General features: G+C 39.3%; 1 protein-coding gene across 1 annotated transcript in view; it reads left to right on the plus strand.

The window, feature by feature from the left end:
* Positions 1–13,088, plus strand: part of NLRC3 (NLR family CARD domain containing 3) — a 778,434-nt gene that overhangs the window by 294,903 nt on the left and 470,443 nt on the right. Inside the window, exon 2 of the mRNA XM_044089322.1 lies at positions 10,610–10,778. Within this exon, the coding sequence (XP_043945257.1) occupies positions 10,772–10,778 (7 nt within the window). The 5' untranslated portion in view covers positions 10,610–10,771. The remainder of the gene's footprint in view (positions 1–10,609; positions 10,779–13,088) is intronic.

The raw sequence follows: 13,088 nt of genomic DNA on the forward strand, positions 1-13,088 counted from the left end.
ATAATGTCAGCTGGCTATGTAATATTATTGCACCTTCACTCCACTGTCCACACAAACAAGTTGCCACACATTAAAATATTCCAAACCAAGTTGTTCCACACAAATCACAAAGCCAGAATTATTGCCCGCCAAAAATCTGGTTCATCTTACAGTAAAAATGATTATAACACTCGTCTCACCATGCCATTCCTCTCATATCATAAAATCTGGATATGGCCCAAAAAACACCTGGCTTATCGCTGTGAGTATTACTGTAAAAATGATAACAACACTTGTGTCACCATGCCATTCATCTCAAATCAACGCCACACAAATCACAAAGTCTGAAGTATTGTCCAAAACCTAACTGTCTGATCACTGCCAGCATTACTGTAAAATAGTAATAACACTTCTCTCAACAGCATTACTGTAAAATAGTAATAACATTTCTCTCAACAGCATTACTGTAAAATAGTAATAACGCTTCTCTCAACAGCATGACTCTAAAATAGTAATAACACTTCTCTCAGTACTTCTCTGTTCCATGCCATTTGCACATTCCACATTGAAAGAGCCTATCACACATTTATTTTAACCATGCTTTAAGCTTCAGTGTCAGAGTTATTAGCAAGGTGTTAGTAGGTGTTACACATTGTGCCTATTCCTTGCACATAGTGACAGAAAGTACTCCACACTTTAGAGATGAAAGGTTGACTATTCAGCAAGGTGTTAGTATGTATTACATATTGTACCTATTCACTGCACATAGTGATAGTACTCCAATTTTAGAGATGCAAGGTGAAGTATTCTGCTAGGTGTTAGTAGGTGTTACATATTGTGCCTATTCATTGCACATAGTGATAGATAGTGCTCCACATTTTAGAGATGCAAGGTGGAGTATTCTGCTAGGTGTTAGCAGGTGTTTCACATTGTGCCTATTCACTGCACATAGTGATAGATAGTGCTCCAATTTTAGAGATGCAAAGTGGAGTATTCTGCTAGATGTTAGTAGGTGTTACACATTGTGCCTATTCACTGCACATAGTAATAGATAGTGCTCCACATTTTAGAGATGCAAGATGGAATATGCTGCTAGGTGATAGGAGGTGTTACACATTGTGCCTATTCATTGCACATAGTGAAAGATAGTGCTCCACATTTTAGAGATGCAAGGTGGAGTATTCTGCTAGGTGTTAGTAGGTGGTACACAATGTGCCTATTCATTGTACATAGAGATAGATAGTGCTCCAATTTTAGAGATGCAAGGTAGAGTATTCTGCTAGGTATTAGTATGTGTTACACAGTGCCCCCATTCATTGCACATAGTGATAGATAGTGCTCCACATTTTAGAGATCCAAGGTGGAATATTCTGCTATGTGTTAGTAGGTGTTACACATTGTGCCTATTCATTGCTCATAGTGATAGATAGTGCTCCACATTTTAGAGATGAAAGGTTGAGTATTCTGCAAGGTGTTAGTAGGTGATACACAGTGTGCCTATTCATTGCACATAGTGATAGACAGTGCTCCACATTTTAGAGATGTAAGGTGGAGTATTCTGCTTGGTGTTAGTAGGTGTTACACAGTGTGCCTTTTCATTGCACATAGTGATAGATGGTGCTTCCACATTTTAGAGATGCAAAGTGGTGTATTCTGCTAAGTGTTAGTAGGTGTTACACATAGTGCCTATTCACTGCACATAGTGATAGTGCTCCACATTTTAGAGATACAAGGTGGAGCATTCTGCTAGGTGTTTTTAGGTGTTACACATTGTGCCTATTTACTGCACATAGTGATAGATAGTGCTCCACATTTTAGAGATGCAAGGTGGAGTATTCTGCTAGGTGTTAGTAGGTGTTACACATTGTGCCTATTCATTGCACATAGTGATAGATAGTGCTCCAGATTTTAGAGACGGAAGGTGGAGTATTCTGCTAGGTGTTAGTAGGTGTTACACAGTGTACATTTTCATTGCACATAGTGATAGATAGTGCTCCACATTTTAGAGAAGCAAGGTGGAGTATTCTGCTAGGTGTTAGTAGGTGTCACACATTGTGCTTATTAACTGTACATAGTGATAGATAGTGCTCCACATTTTAGAGATGGAAGGTTGAGTATTCTGCAAGGTGTTAGTAGATGTTACACAGTGCACCTATTCATTGCACATAGTGATAGATAGTGCTCTACATTTTAGAGATGCAAGGTGGAGTATTATGTTAGGTATTAGTAGGTGTTACACAGTGTACCTTTTCATTGCACATAGTGATAGATAGTGCTCCACATTTTAGAGATGCAAGGTGGAGTATTCTGCTAGATGTTAGTAGGTGTTACACATTGTGCGTATTCACTGCATATAGTGATAGATAGTGCTCCACATTTTAGAGATGTAAGGTGGAGTATTCTGGTAGGTGTTAGTAAGTGTTACACATTCTGCCTATTCAGTGCACATAGTGATAGATAGTGCTCCACATTTTAGAGATGCAAGGTGGAGTATTCTGCTAGGTGTTAGTAGGTGTTACACATTCTGCCTATTCAGTGCACATAGTGATAGATAGTGCTCCACATTTTAGAGATGCAAGGTGGAGTATTCTGCTAGGTGTTAGTAGGTATTGCACATTGTGCCTATTCACTGCACATAGTGATAGATAGTGCTCCACATTTTAGAGATGTAAGGTGAAGTATTCTGCTTTTCTCACCAACACTGCACTATTCCACTCCTCTCTGTTCATATAGCACAACCTCAATCAAGTCAACTAGAGCACATCCCCCCCGGAACGCTCACTGAGCCATGGCTGCATTTTTTTCAGTAGGGTTACTTTATTTATTTATTTATTACAGTAAAGAAACTTTGCTATAATAAAAATAAGAAAATAAACTGGGAAAGAGCACCCCTACAAGAACTGTGCCTAGTTCACCTATGCATAAGTCTGGCTGTCAGGTAGAAGCTGCCTTATCTGGAGTGGTTAGAAACAGAGAGAAACTAAAAGCCTAGATTGTGGAACACATACTTAACAGGGTCAAGCACAAAGTTATCAGACTACATTGGCATTCATTTCTGTCTCTGTCTCTCTCTCTCTCTCCCATATAGTAATGATAGACATTAGCGTTTCATTCTTCTTCTTGCTTAAGGAATGTGTGCTGATGGACTGCCGATTGCAGCCAGCACTGTCTCTGTCTCACTCTCGATCATGCTGTGTGCCTTTCTCTCTCTCTCTCATACACACACACACACACACACACACACACACACAATCACACACACCCACACACACAGACACTCTCACATGCATTCACATAAGCACATGCATGTACACATACATGCTTATTACTTTTTTCTTTATTTACTTTGTTTTTTCTAAACTTAATGCTTAAATAGCAAAGTCGCGTTTAGCAAATTTAAAATATGGCAGCTGTTTGCTTTCTTTCAGTCCCAGCTTCACAGCAGCTTAATATGTTGCTATGAAGCAGTAACCTTATTTTTTACCAGACTGTACATTAACACCCTGCTAGAAAATGCTTGTTCTTCCATCAAGGAGCTCCTTGTCTAAAGGAATTGAGACCATGATACCTCTGATTTCTTCGCTCATTCCCAGCTCTCCTTTCCTTCAGGAGATCTACTCATCAGCAACCAATCATGCAGCACCACTGCAGTTACTAAGCAGAGCCCACACAGTTCTTCCAGCAATTGTCCAAGCACCAGTACCAATGGCTTAACACCCCAAGAGGCAGCTCTACTTTATCTGCATACAGAGTTCCAGTCCCCCCCTTGAGATTTACTCGGACTTCAGTCCATCTGTTCTCATCCACATCTACTCTACATTCCAGTGCTGGAACTCTACTTCATTACTTATTTGGAAATTGAGAATTAAAGATTTGTTCAGTCTTTCTGCCTGATTATTTGTATTTTTGAACTGCAAATACACTTTAAAGCAAAATCTGTTGCTGAGTCCTTCTGTATTCCTTAGGGTGTGTTAAGAATGTATTTTTTCCATTTTTGTCTTTCATTAACATTCTCTTCTGAAGACTGTCCTGCCGTGCCGGATGCGCATAGCTAACTTTTTAGTGACACTGTTATATATTTATTTTTCCTTTATCCTCTTCCTATTCACACCTTTCTAGATGCCTTTCTTTTATTGCCCAGCTTTCTAAATTTCACATTTCCCTGCCTACCCTTAGTCAGGTTTTCTGTTTCCTTTCTGATTTTTTTCTTCTGACAAAGGAGTACATTGCCTTCTTCTCTGCTTCCTTAAAGCAGTCCTGCAACTGTCCCACTGTTCTCAGCTCTTGTCACCCGTCCTTGTTATTTATCACTGTGATTCACAACAGGCTGAACTTTGCTTTCCCATAATCTTAGACTTGTGCTTTTGTGGAATGTGCCAACACTACTCCATGGATGATGAACTTCACCATGACATGACCCATTTTGACCAATTGATTTCTCATCTCAATTGTCACTGCACCTAATCTGGTAATGACCTAATAAAAAACAGTCTGCTTTATGGTTGGGTTCATTATATTCTGCTCCTATCCATTTTCCATCTAAAGTTCTACTAATTGCCTCTCTGTGCTTCAGGACTCCAGATGTGGGCATGTCAGGTATACCGTTTGAAAGTCGATGTCTTGTATAATAAATGTTTTTCACTGCCTGTGCTCTACTCTTAATTATCCTGTCATCATCTGTCTTTGTGCATCTACACATTTGCAACTTCCAACAAGAGATCCCTTGTTCTCTCTTTCCAACCTGTATTTTTAACCCACATTCTCTGTCATGGTAGGTTTTATCCCATCCTGAATATACACTACTCCTCCAAAATTTCCTTTGCAACCCCCATCATTTCCTTACATCCTGACTCAAGATATCACTACTCCTAGTCTCTTTCCATTGTTTTCCATGTTTTTGCTGTGCCTGCAGTACCTCTTCCATTCAGGACTAGCATAGTATATGACTGGATCAATATACGTACACCTAGGTCTCTACAGTCTCTAACGTCATATGCCATCATCCATCGGTCATCACGTGCACCTTCTCTACTGCTCTTCCTACTCGTTACACTCCTACTAGGAGTCCTGATTTAATTTAATCTCTTATTTAGTTTCAAGAATCTCTTTGTCCTTCACTTAGATACAGGCAGTCCCTAGCAAACAATTTCTGATTCTCCTTTGTAATTCGTCCACTGCTTTCTGTTCTTTAATCATGTTCTTCATACAGTCTCTCAGCGTTTAACTAAGTTCAGTAATTCTTTCTTTCTTTCCTAACTCTCGATGCGTGTGCAGCACCTCTGAGAAGGTCATCGAGTTGCCTACTTACCCACAGACCTTCCTCATACCCATTGTTCAATAGTGATGTCTCTGAACTGCATTACAACAAGATAACTTGCCCTAATGTATGAAATCACATGGATTTTATTCACCCATTTGTTAACTGTCTTTAACAACACTTTCTTCTAATATAAGACCTGGCATAGCCCCCGCTTTAACTATCCCCATATATACACTAATACAACTTGTAAGAATACCTACTTCCTATTATAAGTACATCAGCTGCTCCATTAACACTCACTTCTTCCAGATTCTCCACTGCGTACCATTCTTTCTTTATGTTATTATTTCTGCTCCTTACCCTGACTAGCATCTTCACTTAGCCGTCATGGAGAAATGTGTCTCTTGTGTCTGCCATCATGTACATTTCTCTGTCCCTCATCAGTACCATTTTCTTTGCCATCTGGCATCCCCCTTCAGTAGTTCTGGTTTTTCTGTTATTCACCTACAGTCTTAATGTAGAGCCCTCACTCTCAGAGTTTACTTTTATATCTTCCTACTGCACCTTCTGGTTGCTTATCCCCTTCTTTCCTTTTCCTGTCTGTGTATAAACAATACCGTCACGCCTGCAAAATATTATGCTGCAGTCTCAGTGCAGCCCTGCCTGCTTTTGCCTTATTCCAAGCTGGTCCTGTTTTTGTTTGGTAATCTCTCTGTCCCAGCATTCCACACAGGCACAGGTTTTAATCCTGAAAAAAGTTCAGCCTCCCATAAACACCGCAGCCTACTTGTTTAGAGACACACAGAAGCCTAACAACATTCAGTCCTCTTCCATAACTCCTCTTCCTGTTGTTATCATTTGCCCTTGGCATATATTCATCCTTCTCTGGTTAATACTGTAGGCCAAAGGTAATGTTACCTGTTAGTGATTTGCTCTGCTTTCTGGTATTATTCAGTACAGTAAGGCAAGCTATAGTACAAACTATGTGTACATTTTAACTCTGTACCTGAGGTGGCTTGAAATTTAGACTCACCCTTCAAGGACCTGGTTATCACCTGCTCATATCCTACCACTTATGAATGCTCAGTGGGTGACCTAAAATAAGTTACCTGACTATTCAAAGTTAGAATTTTACTAGCAGTAAAAAGTGAGTAAATTAATATCAAAGTGGTAAATTATGCTATTTAGATACATGCATCAGAGTCAAAAATCATAAAAAAGAATCATAACTTTCAAGTGTATTTATAACCTACGAACGTAAGCTTGTTTTGATTCTTTAAAAGCTGAAACATACACAGGTCTCTAGAGGATAACAAACTGCGCTTTCAGATGGTTAGCTGCATTGATCAGCTTCACAACGAATGAAGCAACAGAAACTTTTTTCTCAGATTTAAATTCCATATAAATCAAGCCTTATACTTGCTAAGCTTTAGTTTTTCCGGATCCACCTCTTCCTTACATGTCTACATACATTTTCTCTTTATTTAAAGGTGGTGCTGCATCTCAAAAAATGCAGAAGCTACACTAAAGAATTCTGGACTGCAGCTTTTCAGGTCTGAACCCACTGGTTTCACCAACTGTTTATATACAACGTCTGTGCAATTCCCAGGCTCGTCTCATCCCAAAGTACTTTTTGTTCCCTTTATATAACCTCCAGAGTATGACATATGAAGTAAGTTTGGTTTTATTTCTTTGTTTCATGTATGTCCCTGATTCTGAAGTTTCTCTGTACACCAGTTTTGGCTTTCTCTGGAATATCCCTTTACCTTGTAGGTGCCACAGCATTTGCTATAAATTATGATTCACTGCCCATTGAAAAGGCTAAGGGCACCTATCCAGTCAATTTACTGCAGTATTAATAAAGGCAAGCAGTTTAGTAAGCTCAATATTACTACTTAAAATAAATCAGAAATTAGCTTGTCTTTACTGGGTTAAGCATTTTTGACAGATTATGCATTTGTCAGTAGTAGGTCTTACTATCTAGCTTGTTATATGTATCTAATATTGTCACAAATATACTAAACCTAAGCAAGCATATAGTAATACAGCCAGATGTGGAGCTGGATATCCAACTAGGACTCACCACTGTAGTACTGTAAAAGAAATGCAAGCATTGCACCTCAGCAACTACACAACAATGATATATGTCTGCACTGCACACAAAACTCAACTTCTCCTATTGAAATGCACAATTATTCAGTGCATAGTGAGCTGATACAGCCCTTGGCAAACTGTTCATTCATAATCTTTTGATCTCATACAGTAATCAAATTCCTTTAACAGGTTAGATGACTTGATGAGCGTTTCCTCTTATAGTCTTAGAAGGTGTGGAACTCGGTACTCCTTATGAATCGTCATCGGCCACTTAATTGGATCTATAGGACGGTTGTCAAAAATTATCTGTCTATGAATTGGGAATACAGTTGGAAACATGCTTTGCAATTCAAAAAGCATCCCAAGCAGTAATTCAATGCCAAATTGAAAAAGTGGTCTCCGGGACTGTTTAAGCCAAATAAGCAAGTGTCAAATCCTGGAACACTATGCCCGATTCTAAAACATGAATCGGGCTTGCAATACTATTCAACTTTGAAATTTTACACCAGCATTAAATGTCAATGTACAATTTCTAAGCAATAGTATGGGTGCATTCAAATGAATGGGTCTTACTGGTATAAGCGGAACTGTAGCATTGGCATTACAGAGAGTATACATCTGCCAGACTGATTTAAACACACCTTGGTTTAATCTTTTACAATAAGAAATGAAATTGCTAATCCTACATATTTTCTTATTTTTTGTTTGTTTCTAGGTAATTATAATGTGTACTTAAAGTTATTTATGGATGTCTTTGTAAAGGTTCCCATAACTGTGCATATGAATTTATTCAGTTGTAAATATTATATATAGTTTTTACATTTTACCTGTCCTTATTGGAAATGTTTTGGAATGTTCCATCTTATTAGCAGTGTTATCTTCATTTTAAAATGCATTTTAATAAAACAAGTTTAGACAGCAAGGGTATATAGCTGCAAGACCTGTCACCTGCAGTACCAGTACTGGCATACAGATAGAGCTTTGCTGCAGATATCAAGTGGTGGGAGGTCAACAGTTGTGGACCACATGCACAAAGGCTAAGATAACGTGTGATTTGTCCCCTTCATACACTGGGGACAATTCAAAACACATTTATTTTAAATAATTCACTTTGCCCATGTACTGAAGCCATACAGTATGCCACCCTTGGATGCATGCATGACAGAGTTTTCCCTTTCATGTATGCAGAACTGCAGCTGAAATAAAGGTTGCACTGTAGTGACAGCTATCTTCAGCGACTGTAACCCCACCTGTATGCCAGAGCTGGTACTGCAGTAGACTAAATGCCTACAGTACCAATTGTGACATATAGGTGGTACTATGGGGGGGGGGTGAGGTGCATTCATGTATCGTAGAATATACCTTGTGCTGGTACTAACTCTGACCACCATGGTCTAATCATAGTATAACATTCCTTCTATAGCTATCGGATCCTGGTGTAGCATCCAGATTGTCCTAGGCAGATTCTCCGCCCACAGCATGACATATAATTAGAAAATGAATTTATATTCAGGCTAGCACTGCAGAAAAGTGAGCACTACATTGACACTTTTAGAATGTGATGTATGATATCACCTGATCTGCCATGCTAATTTCTAATTTTTCATCTGATTTCTTAGCTGCTTTCTCACCATGAACATCTGCATATTTTTTTTGATGTAACTGATGTCTGCAATTAATTGTGTACTCCCTCGATACATGCCCAAAATTGCGAATGACATCAAAATATGATTTACTTCGTGAATAACAGATATATTTATAATTGCTAAATGTTTAGCATTTGTAATTTAGTGCTCATATATCTGACAGTGGTTACCTGTGCACCAGCCTTGGACAGGATTTGCACATATACCTTGCATATGCCTGCATGTACATTGGGCTGTGGACATGGTTTGCACATATACCTTGCATGTGCCTGCTTGCAGATTGGGCTATGGACATAGTTTTCACATATACCTTGCATGTGTCTGCTTGTACATTGGGCTGTGGACATGGTTTGCACATATACCTTGCATGTGCCTGCTTGTAGATTGGGCTGTGGACATGGCTTGCACATATACCTGCTTGTACATTGGGCTGTGGACATGGTTTGCACATATACCCTGCATGTGTCTGCCTGTACATTGGGCTGTGGACATGGTTTGCACATATACTTTGCATGTGCCTGCATGTATATTGAGCTGTGGACATAATTTGCACATATACCTTGCATATGCCTGCTTGTACATTGGGCTGTGGACATGGTTTGCACATATACCTGCATGTGCCTGCTTGTACATTGGGCTGTGGACATGGTTTGCACATATACCTTGCATGTGCCTGCTTGTAGATTGGGCTGTGGACATGGTTTGCACATATACATTGCATGTGCCTGTTTGTACATTGGGCTGCAGACATGGTTTGCACATATACCTTGCATGTGCCTGCTTGTAGATTGGGCTGTGTACATGGTTTGCACATATACCATGCATATGCCTGCTTGTACATTGGGCTGTGGACATGGTTTGCACATATACCTTGCATGTGCCTGTTTGTAGATTGGGCTGTGGACATGGTTTGCGCATATACCTTGAATGTGTCTGCTTGTAGATTGGGCTGTGGACATGGTTTGCACATATACCTTGCATGTAACTGTCTGTACATTGGACTGTGGACATGGTTTGCACATACACCTGCTGCAGAGTTTTCTACACTGTACATGCTGTGATGTTCTCCGCATGCCTCCACTGACAGCAAAGGATGCCAACCTGCAGTCTCCTGGTCAACACATATAAATAAAAGTAAATTTGGTCATACTTTTTTACTTCCTGAAACAAGAACAATGGAATCTTGAAGTCTGTTTATCAACTTGCAGCAAAAGTCAGTTAGTCAGTGTGAAATATGTAAACAGCAATGTGCAGTGATAAGGATGCACACACCCAGAGTCTTGCCACTCTAAGCAAATGGAAAAAGGTGGTGAAAGACAAAGGATGAGTGCATTTTTAAGACGCAACTTGGATGAAAAATAAAATTGAGACAATGTGTACTATTCCGGGCAGATAAGTTATGAAATATTTCTGACCAATTACATTTTCAGAAGCTTTAGGTCAGTATGACAGTAAGTTTTTCTTTTCTGTTCTTGACCATAGTTATCCTTAAACTATGACATACCTTAGTTGTACATCTCCTACTCAAAAACAGATCTTGCTGCCCCCCTTTGGTAATGCACATCGGTGCATTTTATATATTTTAAAACAGGCAATGGATCAAACAGTAACAAATCTGTTTCTATTTTAGATATGCATGGGGAAAGAACAAGAAATGTTACCAAAGGATGATTTCTGAGTGCTGAAATAAAACAAGAAGAACATGACTAGAATCAATGGAATATTCTATGTATCACGGGACCTGACATAGAAAGGCATCTGTGGAAACCACTACAGATACAAGCAACCAGCAATGGAAGGTAAGCGCACACATACAATCCCTTCCCATCATCCACAAAAACTTAAACAATTGTGATGCGTGCATTGCACTGAACAGCACCTCCAAAACTGCAGCCAATGTGCTCTTACATTCTCATAGTGGACCTCACAAGACACTTTGTATGGTTTTATTAAATGAGAAAGATTATCCAACATATCTGATTGATATAACTTACAGCAGGGTGATATCAGAGGAGTATCTTTTACCATTCCATTCAGACTGCACCACTCATTTCTAACCCTTCCATGTCATATTACAGTATGTGTCATTCCTTTATTAAGGTGATGAATATCACCATTGAACTACTTGTACAACTGACAGGTTTGCTTGACTTTGTGTACCTTCTCTTCTGAAAGAAGAAGGCATATTTACGTGTTACAGATGTAGCATGTTTAGTAACATAAAGTCATATATCTGTTAATGTAGATTTTGTATTCTGTTACTATTGTAATAATGTAAAGGACTTGAAAACTCAAATTAGCTAACTCCTTAATTATGGAAGTGGTGTGCGAAAAAGAAATCATGGAATTACAGAATGTATCTCCAGGAATATGTGCCCTATGTTACTGGACAGTAATATCCTTAACACTGATCTTAAGACTGATCTTGTTGAGAGAGAAAAACAGAGCAACAGAGACCTTCTTTTCTCCGTTACTTCCTTTCCAAGCCACTGATGTACTGGGTATGCATGGGATAGCAAGTCCCAAATGCATGCGCAGTACATCAACAAAGAGAAAAGGATATGTACCAGCTGCAGAAGGACAGCACACCGTTGTTATACAAAGACATTATTTAAGAAAAGTAAGTATTTCTTTTCTTAAATAATATCATTGTATAATAGCAATAACAGACTCTGTGGTGTTGTATATTAAGATTTACCCACAGTTGGCTTTATTTAATCACTTGGGTTTCACCCTCTTGATTAAGCCATACTAACTGTGGGTAAATCCTAATATACCACACCAACGTCATAGGTTATTGCTTAAATAGTCGAAGTTCAAAATAAATTCCTACCTGAAATATCAACACACATGTTCAAAACAGAATGTCAAAAAGGTCATAATGTTGCAACATCACACTTCCTTAAGTGAATTCAACCTTTCTTGACATCTGTAGACTGCAGTCAGACACTGTACATCATGTGGCATAACTATTATGCAGGGGGGCAAGCCCCCCTGCACCCCCCCACACTCCCAACATATTACATACTCCAATTCTGAGATTGCACTACAGTGGGAAAAAGGGCAAACCAGGACTCACCCAAATGAAAGTTCAACAACACAAATTCAGCCAACCAAATTTCGACATCCCTTGGTCGTCAAGCCTTCACTCGCAATTTTGATGGTAAACCTAATGATTTACCATTCTCTAAGTGTACAATAGCATATGCTTAAAGTCAAACTAAGAATTGTGCACTTAATGAAACATGTGAAACTGAAACTGATGTTATTTCTTTGGAAGACATGCAAACACATCATGGCATAATTCCATTGACTGCCAGTGTTATTATTTCATATCAGATGGATTTTGCACATAATGCAAGTGGAAACAAAAACCTGGGCATGAGGACAGCATGTATCAAAGTGAGTTATCCTCCTTAACTTGGGCATATGGACAGCATGCATCAAAGTGAGTTATGCTCCTTAACTTGGGCATGAGGGCAGCATGGATCACAGTGAGTTATCCTCCTTAACTTGGGTATGAGGACAGCATGTATCAAAGTGAGTTATGCTCCTTAACTTGGGTATGAGGACAGCATGTATCAAAGTGAGTTATGCTCCTTAACTTGGAGATGAGGACAGCATGGATCAAAGCGAGTTATCCTCCTTAACTTGGGTATGAGGACAGCATGGATCAAAGTGAGTTATCCTCCTTAACTTGGGCATGAGGACAGCATGTATCCAAGTGAGTTATCCTCCTTAACTTGGGCATGAGGACAGCATGTATCAAAGTGAGTTATCCTCCTTAACTTGGGCATGAGGACAGCATGTATCAAAGTGAGTTATCCTCCTTAACTTGGGTATGAGGACAGCAAGGATCAAAATGAGTTATCCTCCTTAACTTGGGCATGAGGACAGCATGGATCAAAGTGAGTTATCCTCCTTAACTTGGAGATGAGGACAACATGGATCAAAGTGAGTTATCCTCCTTAACTTGGGCATGAGGACAGCATGTATCAAAGTGAGTTACCCTCCTTAACTTGGAGATGAGGACAGCATGGATCAAAGTGAGTTATCCTCCTTAACTTGGAGATGAGGACAGCATGGATCAAAGTGAGTTATCCTCCTTA

The sequence above is a fragment of the Protopterus annectens genome, chromosome 12.part0 (assembly GCF_019279795.1).
Source record: "Protopterus annectens isolate FY-2018-M chromosome 12.part0, PAN1.0, whole genome shotgun sequence".
NCBI classification, from domain to species: domain Eukaryota; kingdom Metazoa; phylum Chordata; order Ceratodontiformes; family Protopteridae; genus Protopterus; species Protopterus annectens.